The sequence below is a fragment of the Natrix helvetica genome, assembly GCF_964273705.1.
Source record: "Natrix helvetica genome assembly, chromosome: 9".
NCBI lineage: Eukaryota > Metazoa > Chordata > Lepidosauria > Squamata > Natricidae > Natrix > Natrix helvetica.
Window position 1 is genome coordinate 13,554,579 of NC_138560.1, and position 23,230 is coordinate 13,577,808.

The 23,230-nt window shown below is 46.2% G+C and overlaps 1 protein-coding gene across 7 annotated transcripts in view; it reads right to left on the reverse strand.

Annotated features, from left to right (window-relative positions):
- Nucleotides 1-23,230, reverse strand: part of SESN2 (sestrin 2) — a 47,201-nt gene that overhangs the window by 12,188 nt on the left and 11,783 nt on the right. The window contains exons 1-7 of one of the 7 annotated variants that reach the window (XM_081962215.1): nt 15,880-15,963; nt 15,295-15,360; nt 6,609-6,806; nt 5,196-5,378; nt 2,601-2,813; nt 1,384-1,534; nt 187-305 (exon numbers count right to left, since the gene is read on the reverse strand). In XM_081962215.1, the coding sequence (XP_081818341.1) occupies nt 187-305; nt 1,384-1,534; nt 2,601-2,813; nt 5,196-5,378; nt 6,609-6,722 (780 nt within the window). In that variant the 5' untranslated portion in view covers nt 6,723-6,806; nt 15,295-15,360; nt 15,880-15,963. Of the gene's footprint in view, nt 1-186; nt 306-1,383; nt 1,535-2,600; nt 2,814-5,195; nt 5,379-6,608; nt 6,807-15,294; nt 15,361-15,562; nt 15,699-15,795; nt 15,964-23,230 lie in introns of those variants that run through there. The other 6 variants (XM_081962216.1, XM_081962218.1, XM_081962217.1 and 3 more) reach the window with 6 other exon arrangements.

Below are 23,230 nucleotides of genomic sequence, written 5' to 3' on the forward strand. Positions count from 1 at the left end.
TAACACCTGGCTCACTTCTAGTATTAAACTATGAACCATAGTTCATACAGCCAAAGGGTACATTTACAGAACACATTAATTAAGCCAAACCAAACAATTCATCATTTGATTAGCGGGTGCTGTGGGATTTTTGCCATTCTGTTGGGGATGGGGATAAGCATGTATCCAAAGCATGACTCATGGTACCTGGGCTCGGAAAGTGGGAGGTGTCTGCTCTCCTCTCCTGGTGAAATCCTTGTAACCAAATTCTGGATCCTCCACAAAGCACAGAACGTTGGGGGGCAGGGAGTGTTCAGCAATGTCTGCTGGAGATAGGAATCAAAACAAACACACATAAACCATGTTGTAATGCCCTCAATAGCACTTAAGCTACGAGCCTCGGTGGCACAGTGGTTAGAGTGCAGTACTGCAGGCTACTTCTGCTGACTGCTGGCTGGAGATCAAATCCCACCAGGCTCAAGGTTGACTCAGTCTTCCATCCTCCCGAGGTGGGTCAAATGAGGACCCAGATTGTCGGGGGCAATAGGCTGACTCTATAAAACAATTAGAGAGGGCTATAAAGCACTGTGAAGCATTATATAAGTCTAAGGGCTATTGCTATTTCTCCTTTCCTTTCCTTGGCCCTGGTGGTGCAGTGGTTAGAATGCAATATTGCAGGCTGACTCTGCTCACTGCCAGCAGTTCGAGTCTCATCGGTTCAAGGTTGACTCAGCCTTCCATCCTTCCAAGGTGGGTCAAATGAGGACCCAGATCGTTGGGCCAAGAGGCTGACTCTGTAAACTGCTTAGAGAGGCTGGTGAAACACTGTGAAGCGGTATATAAGTCTAAGTGCTATTAAGACTTACATACTGCTTCATAGTACTTTACAGCCCTCTCAAAGAGGTTTACAGCAGGGGTCCCCAACCCCCAGGCCATAGACCGGCACTGGTCCACAGCATGCCAGAAAACGGATCATGCACACAAGCATGCTCCCCATCCATGGGATGCAGGCAGCACAAAAGAACACACCCCCTCGGGCCACGGAAAAACCCCTCTCCATGGATCCAATCCTTGGTTGAGGGACACTAGTTTACAGTCAGCCTCTTGCCCCTAACAATCTGGCTCCTCATTTTATCAACCTTGGAAGGATGGAAGGCTGAGTCAACTTTGAGCCGGCGAGGATCGAACTGCTGGCAGTCAGCATAATTAGTCTGCAATACTGCATTCTAACCACTGCGCCATTACTGCTCATACATCAAAAGGTTTGGTTGGATTTTGGGGGGGATGGATGAAGCATGCACACTGAAAGATTCCAGATCTCCAAGCCATTCTCCACTAAGTTGTTTGACTAAAACTCTGAATGGGTGGAAGTCTCAACGTCCTTCAGATGTGGCCCTGCCTCACCTGAGGGAGTCACAAGTAGGCTCTCTCTCTTTTCCATCTCAAAGCGGGTCTCCATCTCTTCCTGGGTGACACCTTCTTCCTCCAGCTGGCACTCCTGCAGCAGTTTCATCCTCTCCATCAGCATTTCCACATCCTCCATAGCATCATTGCTCTGAGAAAAAGTGAGAACAGGGAAGATCATTTCAGGCAGCAATCCACCGGCGTTACTTCACAATTCAGCGGCAATGTTGCATTATTATGCTTTGCCTTTACTATCTGTTGATCTCTTCTACCACTGGTGAAACCCTGGTGGGGACGAGTAGCGGGGAACCAAGCAAACTCTAGTAAGACCACACCTATGTTGCTTGTTTTGGGATTATCCAGGGAGGAGGAAGAGGGGGAAGTGGAGAAGGAGGAGGATGACGACTGTAGAGGAAAAATCAGCAATGCAATTAGTCATCAACTTACAAACACAATTGGGGACAGATTTTTTGTTGCTAAGCAAGGCAATTGTTAAGTGAGTTCTAACTTTACGACCTTTCTTGCCACAGTTATTAAGAGAGTCAATGCAGCTGTTAAATGAATCATGCAATCATTAATGGTCTCTGCTTGTCAAAGGTTGGTTGTGAAGGTCACAAACAACAATCATAAGGTCACAAATGACCCTGGTATGTTGCAACCATCAAAAATACATGCCAGTTTCCAAGCCCTCGAATTTTGATCACATGACTGTGGGGATGTTGCAACAGTTGTTAAGTCTGAGGACAGGCCTTAAGTCACCTTTTTCTAGTACTGATGTAACTTAGAATGGTGGCAAATCAAAGACTATCTCTTTGTCTAACTCCCCAGGCAAAAAGTCTATGGAGATTCTCAGCCATCCAGGTCGTGGATGTCCCAAAGGTGTTCTTTCAAGAGGCAACTGGACTTTCTGGTTTTTCTTTGAAGACGTTTCGCTTCTCATCCAAGAAGCTTCTTTGGTTCTACTGAAGAGAGCTGAAGAAGCTTCTTGGATGGGAAGCGAAGCATCTTCAAAGAAAAAGTCGAGTTGCCTCTTGAAAAAGCACCTTTGGGAGTCCCAGGCAAAGGCATTGTGACTGCTCATCTCGCAAGATGTTGTGTCCCCCGCGCCAACCAGAGCCCACCCACTTTGGGGCCAGTTTTTCTCCAACTTTAAGGGCTCCCTAAAGGCATTAAAAAAAAAAAAACCACCAGGATCCATCTCCCCATAATGGGCTTACGCTGGAACTGTTTGTCCCATCTTCTGAGCTGGGGCTACTGTCGCAGCTGCGTGGCGAAGGTGGTCGGAAGATGTTCCCAGCTTCCTGGTCGAGCTCCAGGTTGATGCCGCAGCCGAAGACGAAGGAAGCCAGCGAGTGGTAGTGTGTCAGCAAGACCAAGGCTTGGATGAGCTCGGCTAGAGACCAACTGTTTTCCCCCGTTTTTAGCAGGGCCTGGAAGAAAGAAATCCAAAAAAAATCTCTCAGCTCTCTGCCTCAAATCAACGCATTCTCCAAAGCACCTGAGCGCAGGACAGGAAGCAATGGGTGGAAACTAATCAAGGGGAGAAGCAACCTAGAACTAAGGAGAGATTTCCTGATAGTTAGAACTATTAATCATTTGGATGACTAGCCTCCAGAAGTTGTGGGTGCTCCAACATTGAAGGTTTTTTAATATATATATATATATATATATATATATATATATATATATATATATATATATATATATATATATATATATATATATATATATATATATATATATATATATATATATATATATATATATATATATATATATATATATATATATATATATATATATATATATATATATATATATATATATATATATATATATATATATATATAATTATTATTATTATTATTATTATTATTATTATTATTATTATTATTATTATTATTATTATTATTATTTTAAATACGCATCCATATTGTGTGTGAACGGAGTTGGCTCTGAGTATCATTCATCTGAATCCAATTCACAATAACAGTATTAGTAATGTCCATCACATTTATCAAATTTAAGTAATCCTCATTATATTGTTCCAACATACCTACAGAAGAAATACCTGACTCCTCATCTTTATTTCTATCTCCATCTGTGTCTTTCTTGTTCAATCTAAACATTTCTCTATTGTGTATGAACAAATTTGACTAGCTATCATTCATATGGATCCAATTCGCGCTAACATCGCTCATCGTCTCTATCGCCTTTATCAAATTTATATAATCCTCGTTGTATTATTTAACCATACATCAAAGGAGAATGTCTAACGTCATCTCTTCTCTTTTGTGCTTGAATTCTTACCTGTTTTTCCTACCAATTCACAATAACAGGACTGGTAACCTCTATCACATTTATCAAATGGTTTTTAAGGTTTCTAAGAAGAGATTGGATAATCATTTGTCTGAGATGGTGTAGGGCAGTGTTGGCGAACCTTTTCGGCACCGAGTGCCAAAACGGGAACATGCGTGAATATCAGTGACGTGTGGTGAGGTTTATGGCTAGTGAGGCTGGTGACGACATCAGGAAGGCGGGGAATTCTTAGCAAGGCGCCGGCCACGACTCAGTTTCCAGGGTCCTTTCGCGAGCGAGCTGGCAGGGAAATGGTAGCCGACAGTCTGAAAAATCCGTCCTTTCGCGAGCAACTTCTTGTAAACCTGACGTTGCTCAGTGCGAGGAAGGGAGCCGCTCGCACATGCGCATTCCCCCTGGACCATGAGCTCCGGCGTCAGAACCCGACAGAAGGCCTCCTGCACCTCCCTCTGTCCTGCACACGTGGTCCCATTCCCCGCCTTCCTGAGTCAACATGAAGGGGACCGCGGCTCGCGCAGTCACATTCCCCGAGGCTCCTCAGCGCCTTTTCCCTTTTTTTTTCATGATGAGAGCGGTGAGGCTCTGCCTCCCCTGCCTCCCCTGCCCGCACGTCCCTGGGTACATGCGTGCCAGAAAGACGATCTTCTGGTTTCCAGTGCATGCATGCACACTGGCCAGCGGGTTTTCACCTGCGCATTTCACAAGAAACCCGAAGACCATGTGGCTGGTGCGCATGTGTGTGCCGGAAACGGGAAGATCATCTTCCTGGCATGTGCATGCACACCGGGCAGCTGCTCTTCCAGTTTCCGGTGCTCCTGTAAGCATGAAGTCCAGCTGGCTGGTGCTCTGGAACCCGGAAGAGCAACAGGCAACGGTTCGTGTGCCCAGAGGGATGGCTTTATGTGCCACTTCCAGCACGTGTGCCATAGGTTCCCCATCATAAGGGTATATATAGGGTTTCCGGCCTGAGCAGGGGGTTGGAAGGTTAGAAGATCTCCAAAGTCCTTTCCAACTCTGTTATTCTGTATTTAGGGAGAAGACAACAGCTTTTCCGTAAAGCAGGAGTGTCCAATCTTGGCAACTTTAAGGCTTGTGGACTTCAACTCCCAGAATTCCACAGTCTACCCCAAATCATTATTTGTCTCATTCGGAAACATACAAAGCCATCTACAAAAGTAAAATGGACCAAGGAAATTCCCCAGAGGAATTTGCTTCAACACACCAAGTCTTGAGATGTCTCCTTCCTTGTGCAATGCTATAATTTCGTTTATTTGGTTTTGTCTTAGTGAACCCAGGCATTATGGACTGTAAATCACAGTTTATGGCTTAGTGTGGAAAGAACCAAGCTGCTGTGCATGCCGGACAAACTGGTTTTACAAAAAAACCCGATAGGAAAACGAAATGTTTGCCTTCTTCTTTCGACTGCAGGAAACAAAAATACTAGCTCCAAGTTGGTTTGATCCAACTCACTTTCCACCAAGTTTGGCACTCACTTCAATGTGCTCCTTAGTGATCAGCCAAGGCCGGTGAGCTAGGATCTTGTTGATTTCATTCAGGTTCCTGAGTTTCTGCGGGGCATACTGCAAGCCTCGCAGCCAGGCTGGGTCCCCTCCTACCTGCAGAAACTCTCCCATGTGGAAGCCAACCAGGTAGGAACAGTGATGCCTGGCAGCTGCCTGGAATAGAAGGAAAATATTGTAAAGTAACTCCCAGGGACAACCTGCGAGGATCTAATGCAGAGGTGCAAAATATGCCCAAGTACCAAGATAAGCACAGAATCAGAGGCTGCTATAGGTAAAGGTAAAGATTCCCCTCGGACATATGTGCTGGTCGTTCCCGACTCTAAGGGGGCAGTGCTCATCTCTGTTTCAAAGCCGAAGAGCCAGGGCTGTCCAAAGATGTCTCTGGGGTCATGTGGCTGGCATGACTAAACGCCAAAGGTGCAGGGAACACTGTTGCCTTCCCACCAAAGTGGTCCCTATTTTTCTACTTGCATTTTTACGTGCTTTCGAACTGCTAGATTGGCAGAAGCTGGGACAAGTAACGGGAGCTAGGGATTCGAACTACCGAACTGCCAACCTTTCTGATCGACAAGCTCAGCATCTTAGCCACTGAGCTGTTGTGTCCCTGTAGGTTGCTAGAGGCCTGTTATTTTTCACATTCCCATGTGGGCAAGACGTAATTTCCAGAAGAAGGGAGAGATATCTAGGAATCAACCTTATATCAAGACTGACTTTGATCCATCCAGTATAGTGCTATCTACAGCAATGGCAGGAAATCGAAATGAGGGTCTATTTTTTTTTTTTTAGTTCTATTTGTAATTTTAGTCCTAGCAGTGTTTCTCCACCTTGGCAACTTGGATGGGTAGACTTCAGTCCCCAGAATTCCCCAGAATCCAGAATGACACTCATTGTAGCACAGGGGTGTCCAAACTTGGGAACTTTAAGACTTGTGGACTTCAACTCCCAGAATGGCTGGGGAATTCTGGGAGTTGAAGTCCACAAGTCTTAAAGTTCCCAAGTTTGGACACCCCTGTTGTAGCAAAAGAGCAGACTGAGCTGGGTGAGTGAGTTAAGCGAGTCATAAGTCTAGAATCAATACGTTGCCACAAATGATGCAAGTCCAAACCCTCCTGAATTCCGCTGACCCTTATCTGGCACTGATTTAGCACTGAACCTTACTTAACTAGATCTTTAGGCTTAAGCAATAACTGCAACTTAGAGTATGGCCCTGATTCTTCACACCTAATACTCACGGGGTAAAAGGCGACATGGGTAGCAAGTTCTATTTACAACAACCACCCAGTAAAGGAGGGTTGGGCTGAGAACATCACTTGCCCAGTTTCCCATGGAGCTGCATGTCCCTGCCTGTTGGGGCTTTGAACCCTGCGGTGCTCACCCACTCACCATAATTGCGATGTAGTGGCGCTTGTGATATGGCAATGGCCCATCCATCCTCAACAAGAGGTACTGAGTCTTCCAGAAGCTCGTCAGGTACTCTGGATGTAGTCCCATCACCATGGTAATGTTATCCACTCTGCCCGTTGAAACAAAGGCTTCGATGAAGAGACGTCGCTGGGCGCTTTCCACTCCTTCTTGTAGGATCTACAATAAGGAGAAGGGCAGGGAGAGAATAACTCACCTGGGCAGAGCATTTAGCTAAGCTGTTAAAGTACATTGATATATACAGAGAATGGGCCAAAAAAAAGGGGGGGGGCTGCAAGGTAGAACATCATCATAGTTTCTACTGCTGGAGCAACAGGAGAGGAAAATAGTTGGTTTGCCCAAAGATCCCTTGGGATGAATTTTGCTATCTCAAATGGACGAAAGGCAGAAAACAATGAGGGACAGTTTGGTGTAGTGCAGGGGTGTCCAAACTTGGCAACTTTAAGACTTGTGGACTTCAACTCCCAGAATTCCCCAGCCAGCCATGCTGGCTGGGGAATTCTGGGAGTTGAAGTCCACAAGTCTTAAAGTTGCCAAGTTTGGACACCCCTGGTGTAGTGATTAAGGCAGGGGTGAAATCCAGCAGGTTCTGATAGGTTCTCGAGAACCGGTAGCAGAAATTTTGAGTAGTTCGGAGAACCGGCAAATGCCACCTCTGGCCGGCCCCAGAGTGGGATGGAAATGGAGATTTTGCAGTATCCTTCCCTTGCCACGCCCACCAAGCCACGCCCACCAAGCCACACCCACAGAACTGGTAGTAAAACAAATTGAATTTCACCCCTGGACTAAGGCACTAGGTGTGCAAACCAGGAGACTGTGAGTTCTAGTCCTGCCTTAGGTACAAAGCTAGCTGGGTGACCGTGGGCCAGTCTCACACGCTCGTCCCTTCTGAAATCTTGTCAAGAAAACAAGATTTCTTGTCAATTCCTCTCCCCGCCCCGCATCTTGTCAAAGTTTTTCCCCGCATGCCATCACTCTGCTAAACATCTAATTCCCACAACACCGTCAAACTTTTTACTAAGACTGTATTACTATTCTTCTTCTCATTCTTCCTATTGCCTATCTCCTTCTACTTATAACTATAACCTTGTTGCTTGTATCTTTACAATTTATATTGTTTTATTTAGTTTCCTAGTATGATTTTGATTGCTTATTTAATATCCTATGACTATCACTAAGTAGAAGGGACGAGTGTGTGAGACTGGCCCAATGTTTTTATGATGACTATGATCCTGATTTATCACTTATGTCTTTTATGTACACTGAGAGCTTATGCACCAAGGACAAATTCCTTGTGCATCCAATCACATTTGGCCAATAAAGAATTCTACCCATCTATCTAAAACGTGTCCATTGTCCATTACTTTAAACCAGCTCCCAAAGAATAGGTACAGCAGAAATTATGCTCCATCGGTCCATAGATTTAATAAAGTAAATACATTCACAATAAATATATTCGATTTGGGGTGAATGCAAGGCAGAGCAGGCTGCAGGGATGTCTCTCAGATCATTTGCCATTTTCCTTCTTCCTAATTGTCTAACAATAGCAATCAAAGTGAAGTTGGAGAAATAAAACACTAGCAGAAGAGGGTGGGGTGGGGAGGAAGAACGGGAGAAGGTGGTTTTTATTTGGAAAGATCTGCAAACTGAACTTGATTTATCCGCAGCCGTAGCTTTCCACGGCCTCTCGGCTATTTACCAAAATCGGGATGCTAGTCAACAGTTCTAAGATTAGCCTGACTCTGAAATGGTTCTTCCTGTTTTGAAAAACAAGACATGCTCTCTATCCAGTCCGTTTCACGCCTGAATGCCCGCAGTCAATTGCTGCCCAGAGCCCGTTCAAAGTCACAACTATGAAGCTGTCATTTATTGTAAAAGAAAAAAGGTATTAAATATCCTGGGAGGAATAGTATGAAAGGATTGGAACGTAGGTGTCATTAATTTAAAATTAAATCCACCTGTTTGGAGCAGTCCCCACTTGGCACTACAGGTCTCCTGCGTGAGCAGGGGGTTGGACTAGATGGCCTCCAAGGTCCCTTCCAACTCTGCTACTGTTTATGGTTTCCTGTTTATTATTTGCCACTGCTGTCCTAAAAGCAGGGATGGGCAGAGTTCAAGACCATCCTCCTGGATGATTTTTTTGAAACTACAATATCCAGCTGCTGAAGCCCCATGCAAAAGACACAGGCTCAACATGCGGAACCCAGGAAAGTCTTTTTAAGCCTCCAGGTAGATAGGTGGAGAAAGACAATGTTAAAAGGCTAATTTTGGTCACGTGCCTCACTGTCCCCTCCCTCCGAGCTTGCTTAATTTCAAGAGAAGATACTTCATCGCTGCCACGAAAAATCATACGGATATCAGAAATGCTTGCTGATGTTATTTTACCAGTTGCCTAGAAATCAGACAGGAGGTCAGCTGTTGCCCCCCCTTTCTGCAAGCGTCATTCAAAACAACTTATGAGAACAGAGAGAGAACGAAAAAGAGAGCTGCAGTTTGGTCTAGTGGTAAAGGAGAAGTGGTAGAAACCAGGAGACTGTGAGTTCTAGTCCCACCTTAGGAATGACAACAGCTAGGGTGACTTTGGGCCAATCACCAGGAGACCGTGAGTTCTAGTTCCCCTTTAGCCATGATGCCAGCTAGGGTAACTTTGGGGCAATCCCCAGAAGACTGTGAGTTCTAGTCCCATCTCAGCTAGGGTGACTTTTGGCCAATCACCAGGAGGCCAGGAGTTCTAGTTCCCCTTTAGCCATGATACCAGCTTGGGTGACTTTGGGCCAATCACCAGGAGCCTGTGAGTTCTACTCCCACCTTAGGTATGACATCAGCTTGGGTGACTTTGGGCCAATCACCAGGAGCCTGTGAGTTCTACTCCCACCTTAGGCATGACATCAGCTAGGGTGACTTTGGGCCAATCACCAGGAGCCTGTGAGTTCTCCTCCCACCTTAGGCATGACATCAGCTAGGGTGACTTTTGGCCAATCACCAGGAGCCTGTAAGTTTTAATTCCATTTTAGCGATGATGAAAGCCAGCTGGGTGATGTTTGGGATCAGTCCCTCTCTCTCTCAGCCCAATCTATCTTAACAGGGATGTCATGGTGGGGAAAATAGGAGGAAGGAGGAGTATTTAGCCATGGTCACTAATTTGAGTTATTTATCAATAATAATAATAATAATAATAATAATAATAATAATAATAATAATAATAATCATCCATGAATTTTACAAGATACATCAACAAATTGCAGCTTCCTGCAATAACACCAGCGGAACTGCAAAAAACTGTGCTACTTGGAACATCGTATATTTTAAGAAGGTACTTGGTTGATACCTAGGATGCTGGCAGCAACCGGTATCAACCATTAACACCAGTCACTGGTATTTATAATGCATTTTTGAATGTTCAGTTGGCTGAGATTCATGTTTAATGAATAAAGTATATAGTAGTAGTAGTAGTAGTAGTAGTAGTAGTAGTAGTAGTAGTAGTAGTAGTAGTAATAATAATAATAATAATAATAATAATAATAATAATAATAAACAGATTTTAAAAATCTAATTAAAAGAAAAAGTTAGCCCTTCCCCTTTACAACACAAATATTTAGCCCCCCTGCTGCATGCTCTGCAAAGCAAAAGTGGAGGAAAGGATAGGGGTGTCCCAAACCCCAGCTGATTACAGCAAATTTCTCACACACAAAAAAGCCCAAACACTCTGCAACTGGCATTGTCAAGAAGCTGTCCAGGACCACGCAAGGATCCCCTTTCCAGCCAAGAGCTACCAATTCAGCAGGAAAGGAGGCGGTGGGGCTGGCCTTGGACCAGCAGGGAGGGAGAGGGCCAGCTGTCGGCAGAGGGGAAAACCCACGGAGCTTTTCCACTGGATGAGAAAGCCCTTTGAGTTGGAAAGGGAAGGAGCCGTGGCATCCAGCAAAGGGGGAAAGGCACAGGATAGCCAGCCAGTCAGCCAGGAAGAAAGGCAGTCATCCTGATAAGTTGTTTGTGCAAAACAGGGAGGGAAGGTCATTTGATAAATACGGCGATGACGACACCCCTGGGGCAAAGCTATCACCTCTCTCTCTCATCACACAAGCCAAAAAAATAACGAGGAAGCCAAGGTCTTAACTGCTGCAATAAGTAAATACCATATCTACCCTATGTTGCGAGATGCCTGGCTTACTGGCGAATTAACACCTCCCAACGGCGCCCAACCCGCAGCTTTCTTGCAACACTGGCATGGCTTCACAGAAAGGAGGGGGGGGGGCAAACCACTGCCTTGGCCATTCACCCTCCGTTTCAAAAGGGAGTTTCTCTTTGATGACCTGGACTGAAGGACTTCGGAAGAAGGGCAACTCCCCAACGCACTTCGGTGATGGAGTGCAAACAGATTGGCAGGGAACTGGATGGAAGAGCTAATTCTAAATGCCCAACACCCTGGTTGAGTTTACCCAACACTCAGTTAACCAGTACTCCCTTAGGAGAAACATAGAATCCGGTCCTCACCCCATCACCCTCCTTCCCGCCCCTTTCCAAGTTAAATCCTACATTGATTCAACCAGGATCTGCTTTTGATCAAACGAGCGGCAGCTCAAGAACATTGATGCGTTTGAATAAATCTGACAGTTAGAAAAGGGGCTACCAAACTCCTTCTGATGTTGCCTAACCCAGCCTGACACGGATCTCCTCCTTCACGGTCAAAAAGCCACGACTAAAGTAACCATGGATTAGGGCAGAGGTGGCATTCAGCAGATTCTGACCAGTTCTGGAGAACCGGTAGTGGAAATTGTGAGTAGTCCGGGAACCAGTAAATACTGACTAGCCCCGCCCCCATCTATTCTCTGCCTCCCGTGTCCCAGCTGATCAGGAGGGAATGGGGATTTTGCAGTATCCTTCCCTTGCCAAGCCCACCAAGCCACGCCCACCAAGCCATGCCGACAGATCCGGCAGTAAAAAAAATTGAATCCCACCACTAGATTAGGGCATTATGTGAATCTAGACACTTTCTTTGTATTGTGCTGTAAATTGGAGTTTATTCTGCAAACTACAGTTACAGACGCTGTGCTTTAGTATGTTGCACATGTGAGACCGCAGAACAAACACAAGGGATTTTCTCCCAGTGGTTCGTAGTCTCCAGGAGGAGGACATGCTGGACTTTGAACAGCCATGAAATAAAGTGCAACATTTTGTTGCAACTCTGATTGAATGCGAGCTCTTTTTCTGCAAAGCCATCCCTGCCCACTCCATCCCAGCAAGGGAGGAGCCCCCTTTTCCTCCAATTGCACCCCTCACATACACACACACACATACACAACCTCTGCCTGGTCAAGCAAAGTAACCTGGCAAAGGTGTGCCTTAGAAGAAATTAGCCTGGAATCCAGACTGAGGAGGAGAGGAGAGGAGAGGGGAGAGGGGAAAGGAAGGAGAGAGAGAGATGGAGGAGAGGATGAAAGGGAGAGGAGAGGAAGGAGAAGGGGCAGGGGAGAGGGGAGAGGGAGGGAGGGGGAGAAGGGGATGAAAAAGGGTGTTGGTACTTACCTGATACGCCTCTTCTCATAGTGGGGGAGGAGTATCCAGGATGGGGTTGACCTTGTCCTCTCTTGATTGGACTGAGTCAGATAAGCTCTTTTAGCCACGCCTTGGTCACCAGGCTCCACCCAGTTATTGGCGAAGAACTCTATCCGACTCGCTGTGTCGTCCACTCTAGACTTTATTTTAGTTTCAAACCTTTATTTATTACTTCAACAGAACAGTTCAACAAACAACAGAACAACTTTGCAACATACCCATATCAGGGAGGGGCTGGATACTTCTCCCCCACTATGAGAAGAGGCGTATCAGGTAAGTACCAACGCCCTTCCTCCATAGTGAGGGGAGGAGTATCCAGGATGGGACGTACCAAAGCCTACACGTCCCTAGGGAGGGTTACACATTTGAGTATATGCCCAAACTTATGCCTGGTGTTCCAGTGGCCCCTGACTGAGGGAGATCCTCTCCTGGAGTATCCTCCAGGGCTGTCCACTGAGAAGGATTGGAGATCGGCAAACCAAGGCCTTTGGGGCCAGTGTGGGGCAATCAGTACCACCTCCGCCCCCTCCCGCAATATTTTTTGTATGAAGTTCAGTGAGATTTGAACTGCCAAACTGCAGCTAGCAGTCAGCTGAAGTAGCCTGCAGTACTGCATTCTACCCCTGTGCCACCTCAGCTCTAGTTGCCAAGGCTATTCTGCTGGTTAAATTTGTCAACCTGACTCTCCAATTTTGGAATTCCTAAGGGTCTTTACCCGAACTCGGAACCCGTCTTGGACCTGGCTAATTTGGTACCTTCTATAGGGGTTGAGCCCTTCCCAAATAATTCAGAAACAATAGTAACCAATCCACAAGAGCATAACAATCTCTTCAGCTGAACTACATCTGCCTTTTGGCCCTTTGGCTGCCCGAAGGCTACAAAGTAAGCTGATGTTGGGATGGTTGGGGCGTCTTTATTGCCCCTCGTTGTCAGGACAACTTATCATTAAAGTTCAGAGGATTTGGGAGGTGGAGTCTGGGCTAGCTGACCTCTTTCTCATTCAAGTTTCGTTTCCATGGAGATCTTTCCACTTTTACAACCACTTAAGGGGTAAGGCTTGGAATCTGCATCAGGTTTCTCTTTCTTTGTTAGGCCACATGTGTTTGGCCTTAACAACAGCAGATCAGATTACATAGGTTGGGAAGGGGTGGGGTTGCTTTATCATGCGATTCCTGGATCCCTTCCCCTGGAGCTCAATTAGATGGAAACAAGGTCGATCTTGCTTTCAAACAAGGAGAGAGAGGAAACATGCTTTTCTAACTTTGCATGATCTGCTTTCTCAGTGTATCAGAGAAGAACAAAAACAGGCTTTTCAGAGCAGATTGAATCAGCTAGGTGGTAGACGCTGCATTTCTCATGCAACTCTTGGCCCCTTTTAAACATATTTTCTTAATCACAAGAGTCCTTCATCTCAGGAGAGATCATCAGCCTTTCTCACTGAAACGGGATGTTCCTCTTTGCTCCAAGAGGGGAAATCCCAGCAGCTGATTTTAGTTAGACTGCAAACAGAGTTTGGGATTCAATTTCAATGTTCCTTTTACTCAAGGGGAGCTCAAAATAACCTCATCTTTACACTGTTCTACCTCGGATGGTTGCCCCACCCTCATGCCTGCAGAGGTAGAAGGGAGGCTTGAGGAGAATGCCCCATAGTGAGGGTGACTGCCATCCCTGGATAGAGCCCCAGATGCCTGAGGTATCAATTCTCACTTGCTGGGAGGGATCCTCCTCTGTGATCGAATCAGGCTCCAGACCAGGGGGAGCCTTCTTGCTGATGGCCGATGCACTCCAAGGCTTGGTGCCTCTGCCTTTCATACTTGGATCTAGGCTTGGGGGGTTTGGATCCACAGCCTGCCTCTTTAGCCCCCTTGGTGGAGATATGCTTCCTTTTTGGCCTTTGCCTTGTCTCCCCCCCCCCCTTGGCTGATGCCTCCGAGATGGTTTCTAACCCTTTTAAGGGCTCCTCAGTGCATCCGGTGGTTGCTGGCTGCAGGGCTGAGTGCTTGGCTCCTGCTGGCCTCCTCTGAGCTGCTGGGGACCGCCATCTTGGACCACATGGTTTCAAAATGGCTCCCAGCTCCAAATTCAAAAAGCTCCTCTTTGCTGGTGCACGTGGAAGCAGCTTGTGCCTTTGCAGGCTGCTGCGCGGCTTCCGCTGCTGCTGGGGGCTCCCCCTCGCCTCCCCCTGCCTCCCGCAGCTCTTTCTGAGCCTCTCCAGCTCTCACCTTGTTCTCTGGCGATCGCTACCAGTGCAGGCACTCCAGGGCGTTTTAAAATGCTGTGGTTCGTTGCTCAAACCCTGAGGGGAGCGGTGGAGCGCTCCGGCGCCCTTAGAGCCTCCTTGGGCGTCACCCTTGCTACAGAGGTCTCTGCGGAGCTCGCTTGCCTGTCTTTGGTGAGAGTCCTCACTTAGTGCCCTGGATCTCGCTCTGTGACCTGGGCTGTGCGCCCCCTTAGCAGTTGCTGCGGGGCTTTCTACCCCCGCTGGGGGTTTCTTCTAGTGATTGATCAGGCAGCATGGAGGCAATTTCGATCGCTTTTGCAGCAATTTAACATTTTCCCTTTAGGTTTCTTCAGGATCTCAGGATGAACACAGCAGTCCGTAGGTGGACTGAGTCGATAACTGGGTGGAGCCTGGTGACCAAGGCATGGCTAAAAGAGCTTATCTGACTCAATCCAATCAAGAGAGGACAAGGTCAACCCATCCTGCACACTCCTCCCCTCACTATGGAGAATGGAGGAGAGAAGAAGGAAGAGGAACAAGAGAGGAGAGGGGGCAGGAGAGAGGGGAGGGGGAAGGAGAGAAGGGAGAGGGAAGAGGGAGGGAGGGGAAAGGGAGAGGAGAATGAAAGGGAGAAGAGAAGAAGGGAGAGGAACAAGAGGGGAGAGGGAAAAGAGGAGGGGAGAGGAAGAGGAGGAGGAGAGGGTAGGAGAGATGGGAGATGGAGAGGGAAGAGGATGGGAGGATAGAGGGAGAAGAGGATGAAAAGGAGAAGAGAAGAAGGGAGAGGAACAAGGGAGGAGAGGAGAAGAGGGCAGGAAAGAGGGGAAGGGAGAGGGAAGAGGAGAAGAGAAACTGTGCTTATCCCCTTACCTCTTCCACTGGGATGAAAGAACTGGGGCCTCTTCCCAACTGCTGGGGGATTTTTATCCCTCTATCCTGGGAATAAAAGAAAGGATGTTACAAGACACTCCCATCCTGGACACACCCCTGTTGTCCTCAAGGCTTCAAAGGGGAAGCTCCCCACCCAGCTCTCTTGAGCCGGGATCAAACAGCGGCAGGGATCTGACGGGACGAGGAAGACAAAGCTGCAAGGCCAAAGAGCACGGGGGGGGGGGGGGGGGGGTAGAGAGGAGCACACCTAGCCCAGAGCAATCCTTATACCGATTTCCCAGGGGGGGGGGAAACGCTTGCTGATAAATTGTTCCCTGCCCTCCTCTCCCCGATGGGACGGCTGCAGGAACTGCATCAGAGGCACCAATCCAAACCTGGTTAGCCCAGTAGAAAGACCGACTTAGGTGCAGCCAGGTGCATGGCAGGGCAGGCAGTGAGGCGCAGGACTAAACCCCCGAATAACAAGCTCCCATATTTGACCTCAACTGCCTCAACCTCCACCAGGACCAGGATTCCTTGCTATGGGTCGAGACATCCGTGCTGTGCAATGGAGTTCAGGCTTACATCAGCCGGAGGTGCTGATCATTTTACTTCACTTCCCACCCCCACCTCTGCTCTGGAGAAGCTGGAGATCTTTAACCCAGTTTCCTTTTCTTATTTCGCAGAGCTGACGGTGCCAAATGAAAAGAAGGAGGAGGGGGGGAAATCCCTCCAGGCTATTAGACTATCAAGACAGCTGATCCTACCCATTGCTGGGTGAATTCCATGACTAAGTAAACAGAAAGCAGATGTTTCTTTCTTTGAAACGCCTGCCTCCCTCCCTCCCTCCCTCCGCCAACTCAAGGTGGCACCAATTCTACCTTTGGATGTACAGGCCAGTAGCTCCAGAATAATTGCATGCCCAAAGGTCCTTCTTCCAAAAGGCAATGTAGGTTTTGGGTTTTTTTTTTCCCTTTGAAAACGTTTCGCTTCTCATCCAAGAAGTTTCTTCAATTCACTTCTTGGACGAAGTGAAGCTTGGGAGCCTGTTTTCACTGGCAGAGGCACTGAGGTCTTTCACTGTTTCCAGGCAGGTCTAAGCACCCCATGGGCCGGATCTGGCCCGCGGGCCTTGAGTTTGACACTCCTGTTCTAAGTGAACTTGAGGCAGAATGAACATTTGAACTGGCTCACATCTTCTTAACCAACACACTAGAACCGCCCTTCCTTACAGAGCTGTTTCCCTTAAGCACGTCTCTTCCAAGAAGGAGGGGGTTTTATGCGCCCAATAACCGCAGCTTCCAATCTCTTACCACAGAGAAACTTGCACAAAGAGAATTATGCTCAGCCGTGATATGTAAAGCCGATCAGCTCGAGGGCTTGTTTAGGCTCTTTTGATGTGGCTTCGTAGCAAACATGCTCCTTGCCACGAAATCAAGGGATATGATCAACCTTGTGATTTCTTAGGCAAACTTCAGCCTTTGTTTTGTTTCGTTTTGTTTTCCTTCTTATGGTTGTTTTTAAAATCTGACAGCGCTATAAAGGTGAACGTTCCCAGCAGTTTTTACAGCATGTTAGATACTGGCTTAGTACACTATGTATAACGAGGCAACCTAGTTTGTAAATTTATGGAGTTATCGCTTAGTATACTGTTTCTTAAATGCATGGTCCTACGAGACCTGGGACTCCCCCCACCCAAAAAAAAACTCCCTCTCAGGGATCCTTGAAATCAAAATTATTTTCCAGCCCTTGTCGGAAAAGAATATAATATTAAAATTTCAGCATTTGAGGGGCTGCCACAAAGAAGAGGGGGTTAAATTATTCTCCAAAGCACCAGAGGACCGGGCAAGAGATAATGGTTGGAAATTGATCAAAGAGAGAAGCAACCTGGAATTAAGGAAAAAACTTCCAAACAGTGAAGACAATTAACCGGTGGAACAGCTTGCCTCCAGAAATCATGAGCGCTCCACCACTGGAGGTTTTTAAGAAGAGATTTGACGGTCACTTGTCTGAGATTGTATAGGTTCTTTTGTTTGAGCAGGGGGCTGGACTAGAAGACCTCCAAGGTCCCTTCCAGATTCCTATTCTATGTTCTGTTCTGTTCTCTACTCTGTTCTATTCTCCCATCTTATCATTCTGAGAGGAGGAAACAGTGAATAAATCAATTTCAGTGTTTAATATAGTAAATATCGATAAATATAACTCACACTGTACAAACAAAAGATTTTTGGGGTGCTCCATAATTTTTAAAAGTGGGAAAGGGTCTTGAGAGAAAAAATATTACTATTGTGCAGGTAGGTCCCTGCTCCTGATTTAGTCAATTAGAATCATGAACAAATGGAATCATGATTAAGAAGAACTATACTTCACATGAATCCAGACTGCAAGATGTTTAACATAGTTACACTTTTGGAAACCAGCACTCAAAGGCATAAGTCTACTTGCAAACTACAAATCTCATAGAGACACCTGTTCGGGCAGAATCCGTGCCAGATACGTAATGTGTGAATCTGCTCTCCTCTTAGAGATGTTACACTACAGCATAACGCAAATAATGCTGAAAGCATAAGTAAAGCTGCCTTGGATACTGAGGGATGGAACAGGACTCATTTTCCCCCTCCCCTTCTCATGAAGCAAAAATCTTCACATTTTACCCACTCACGGTTCACTAGGAAGATAAAAGCAACCTGAGTCAACACTTCGTACAAATGCTGACTCTTGGATCTGAAAAAAAATAATAATAATGGAGAGAAGCCAGCAACCGACAGCCGGAAGCCCAAACAAGATTTTCTGGAAGACCAGCTTTTACCCCTCTTCTCCCCGCAACCCTCTGGCCCTCCCCCTCCCCAGCCCCACTCCTCCCCCCCTTGCAACACACATATCTGAAGTGAGCAAGTGCGACTCCGATGGCAAATAAAGCCCGCAGAACTGCTGACTCTGCAGGCGTCTTTTCCAGCCGGGCAGCGAGAGCAAGCGCACATGTGATCCATCAAAGGAAAACAGCAGGGCCACAGCCCAGCAGCTGGCACAGGTTGCCAAATTGCTAGTTCAGCACCAGGTGCTTCAGCAAAGGGTAACTATATTTAAAAAGGTAGAGGTAGTCCTCGTCTTACATCAGTTCAATTAGGGACCATTCAAAGTTACCACACACTGTTGGAAAAAAAGTGACCTAGGACCATTTTCCACACTTAGGGCACTTGTGCATTTTTCACACTTATGGCCATTGCCGTATCCCCACAGTCACGTGATTTGCATTCGGTTCATTTTTATGACGGTTGCAGTGTTTCTGGGGCCACGTGATCCGCTTCTGCAACCTTCTGACAAGCAAAGTCAATGGGGAAGCCGGATTCACTTAACAACCGGGTTATTAACTTCACAACTGCAGTGATTCGCTTAACAACGGTGGCAAGAAAGGTCGTAAAATGGGGAAAAACTCACTTGACAAATGTCTCACTTAGCAATAGAAATTCCGGGCCCAGTTGTGGTCGTAAGTCGAGGACTACTTGCATTAAAATAGGGTGAGTTTGTTTCAAAAGGTAAATCACCACGGGTGGTTAACATCATATCACATTACAGAATAACAGCATTGGAAGGGGCCTGGGAGGTCTTCTAGTCCAACTCCCTGCTCAAGCAGGAGACCCTGGACCATTTTAGACCAATGGTGGCCCAATCTCCTCCAGGGATGTAGCACTCACAATATTGCATTGTGATTGCCTATTATTTAATATATTAATGTACATTAATAGAGGTAGTCCTCGACTTACAACCATTTGTTTAGTGACCGTTCGAAAAGTGCTGTTTTAATTTCGAACGGTCACTAAACAAATGGTTTCCCCAGTCATGTGATCAAAATTCACACACATGGCAAAAGGCATGTATTTATAACAGTTACAGAGTGCGATCCTCATTTACAATCTCCCAGCTGGTTTCTTACAAGCAGAGTCAATGGGGGAAGCCAGCTTCGCTTAACGACCACGTGATGCACTTAACAACTGAAATGGTTGCCTCAACAACCAGGCCAAAAAAAAAAAAAAGTTGTAAAATTGGGTGTGCAACTGCCTGGCTTGGCAACAGAAATTCTAGTCCCAATTGTGGTACTTCTGACTGTGTAAAGTCAAGGACAACCTGCACAGCATTAAGAGTGTATTTTAGCCAAGAGCAGCAAATATGCGAATCCTGAATACTTAATCAACATTATTTCAATATTTGGCAAGCTTCCTCTTTCTCCAGATAGATTTAGGTGCAACGACACCACACCTTAATTACAATTTGGCAGCAGTCTGCCTCCCCCACTCCTTTACGTTTTAAATTTGATTAATTCGCACCACAAAGATGTTGTTTTGTGCTTGATGCTTTCCTACCAGTTAACAGTTGATTTCACACATGTCACTTGAGGCTAGAATCTGCCTGCATGGCTTGGATTTGCTCAAACAAGATCTGCAGTACCTAAGGCAAAAAAATAAATAAATCAAAGGTGATCCCAATCCAATCCAATCCCTCTATTCCAAATTTCTGATCCCCTATTACTACACTAGCTTTATGACAGGGGTGTCCAAACTTGGGAACTTTAAGACTTGTGGACTTCAACTCCCAGAATTCCCCAGCCAGCCATGCTGGCTGGGGAATTCTGGGAGTTGAAGTCCACAAGTCTTAAAGTTCCCAAGTTTGGACACCCCTGCTTTATGAGAATGGTTTATGAGACCAGAGGTTTAATCTTCTGAGCTTTCGGAATCATGTTGGAGCCCATCCACAGGGAATTTCTCTCTCACAAGGAAGAGAGACAGAAGTTGATAAGAGGCAGAAGTTCCCTGAGGATGGGACTAAGCTTCTCAGAGATGTTTCCTGAGAATGAGCTTCAGCATGAGGCTGAAAGCTTGGAAGACTGAACCTCTGGTCCTGGGTACTGACCCAGATTGGATCCTGCAAGAATTATTTCTTCTCTCCCAATCCACAAAAGGTGTGGTGATGTGACTCATTGTGACCCTCATAGTTTCAGATCTCAACCAACTACTTGGCTATCAAGTTATCACTCATGGAGCCAAATCACTTTCCATATTGATCTAGATGTCAATCTTGGGATACCAGTTGTTAGCCTCTTATATTGTGCTTGATCCCATTGGATAAGGACAGGGCGACACTGGTAACCTGCATTATAATCACAAGTCCCTTTTCTTCAAGGATGGACAAGATCTAAAGATACTAGATACTATCACATAGCAGTACGTGACAGTAACTTGAGAAGTCAAGACAGTCTTCCTCAGTTTGGTGTACGGGCCCGCAACCCGATCATCCTCATCCTAGCATATAGGCCAATTTTTTTTAGAGGACATTAGATTGGAGAACATGGACAAATTCAGAATTGGTTGACTCCCAATTACTGATTATTTAAGTCTACAAGCCAGTTCAAGGTAAGCAGGTAGAGGCGGCTTCTTGTGACTTTTGAAAAACGATTGCTTCTAATTAAATCTCTTTCCATCTTCAGTGCTTTTTAGATTCTTCCTCTAGTCTTTAAAAGTCCTGTTTCTGCCCATGGTTTCGTCTCATGCTTATGATGCAACCTCTTTCTATCAAGAGCCCCCCCCCAAAAGTTCAAATGCATCCAGTCTAACTTCAGAATAATTCCACTTCCCACCAGGTGATTCTCCTGACAAAAGACAAGCCCTTAATTGGCAAAGGAAAAGGTTCCCCTCGCACATATGTGCTAGTCTTTCCCGACTCTAGGGGGCAGTGCTCATCTCTGTTTCAAAGCCAAAGAGCCAGCGCTGCCCAAAAACCTCTCAGGTCATGTGGCTGGCATGATTAACCACCGAAGGCGCATGGAACGCTGTTACCTTCCCATCAAAGGTGGTTCCTATTTTTCAACTTGCCTTTTTACATGCTTTTAAACTGCTAGGTTGGCAAGAGCCGGGACAAGTAACGGGAGCCCACTCAGTTACGTTAGGGGACTTGAACCGTCGAACTGCCGACCTTTCTGATCGACAGGCTCAGCATCTTAGCCACTGAGCCACCGCATCCCTTAATTGGTAGAAATACTGAAACCAAAAGAAAACCTCCACTAATAACTCTATTTGCAAATCCAATATCCCTCAATTCCCAGAGCTAAAGTCTCATAAGCATTTCTCAAAGTGCCATAAAATCAGGGATCTCGGGTTTAATATCTCCAAAACAACCGAGATCTAAACTGGGTTACACAGAAATAGAGAAGGTTAAAAAAACCTCAGATAACCACGAGTGGGAGGCTCCCATGAATGGCTTCATCACTCCTTCTCACAAATATCAGTCAACACAAAACATGCATTAACAGACTAACCCAGAGTTCTTGGGAAAAGATAAAGTCTTCCCCATAACTATCACAGGCTAGTACTACCATGAGTACAGATGCCCAAGGACAGCAGGGGGTAATATCCAACTTGTTCCTCTGGAATTCCCCAGTTGTTATCTTAGCATTGGAGTGCAGTTGTAAGTGCTACACAGCCTGCCCTGGATTTCCTCTAATGGAGATATATTCCACAATTATGGCTGGAACAAGATTCTACCCTCAGCCCAGCTAGAATGTGTTCATTGAACAGGGAAGAAATATCATTCTATTCTTCAATCTACAACAAAAGATCTTAGAGATCTCTTCTTTTCTTTGTCCCCTGCTGAAGATGAGTGCAAACTTGTGTTCAAGTATTCCTTGCCTTATGACCCATCATTGAGTGGCTGCTTGAGGCTATGATGGATCTCCCTGGGAAAACTTACACAACTTGTTTCTGAAGTTCCGGTGGCCCCCTTCCCCCAGTGACCATATTCCGAGCAACTGGCCATCATTTATGGCTGTTTGCAGCATCCTGCAAGCCACATGACCATGTTTTATGACGTCTCTGCCAAAAAATCGTATTTATTTCCGGTTTTTATAAAAAACTGGCCCCTAACGAACTCCAATTCCACTTAACAATTATGATGGCCACTTAATGGCTACCACAAAATGGGTCCTACAATCAGGTTGGTCTATTGGGTAACTTACTGTATGACACCATGACTTACGACCGTTGAAGGGTAAGCTCCCTTTCGGTCATAAGTCAAAGACTACCTATTATTCATCAGAGTTGATCATCATTCAGCTTTGCTCTGAACTCTTAATGATTTCAGCACCCTTGATAACAGAGCTCAAACTCTTCCCAAGTCTCACTACTAACATTTTTAGAAGTTTGGTGGTAACATTAAAAGCTAAAGCTTCAATATATCAGGTCAGGTTAAAACAGTGGTTCTCAACCTGTGGGTTGGGACCCCTTTGGGGGGTCGAACGACCCTTTCACAGGGGTCGCCTAAGACCATCGGAAAACACATATTTTCGATGGTCTTAGGAACCGAGACACCAATTTTATGGTTGGGGGTCACCACAACATTATTAAAAGGTCGCGGCATTGGGAAGGTTGAGAACCACTGGGTTAAAAGAACTGGCAAACCAGCTATTGCTTATTCCACCACCACCCCCTTTTAAGAAACAAAGAGGTTGATTCTAGGTACTTTTGACAGACGAAAAATGACATAAACATGTTCTTCTAAATTTAAATTCAAATTTCTGGCTTAGCTCTGGAAGTAGTGGGTGTTTCATCACTGGAGGTTTTCAAGAAGAGACTGGACTGCTCTTTGTCCAGAATGGTATAGAGCTGTGATGGCGAATCAATGGCACGCATGCCAGAGGTGGCACACAGAGCCCTCGCTGTGGGCACATGCGCTGTCTCCAGCTGCTCTTCTGGCTTCCGGTGTGCGCATGCATGCCAGCCAGCTGATCTTCGTGCGTGCTAGAGCACCAGAAACCCAAAGACCAGCTGGCCGGTGCGTATACGCACACTGGCCACCTGGTCCTTGGGTTTCCAGGGCTCTGGCACGCAGAAAGAGCAGCTGCACAGCAGGCATGCGTGCGATGTAAACCAACAGAGCAGGTGGCCAG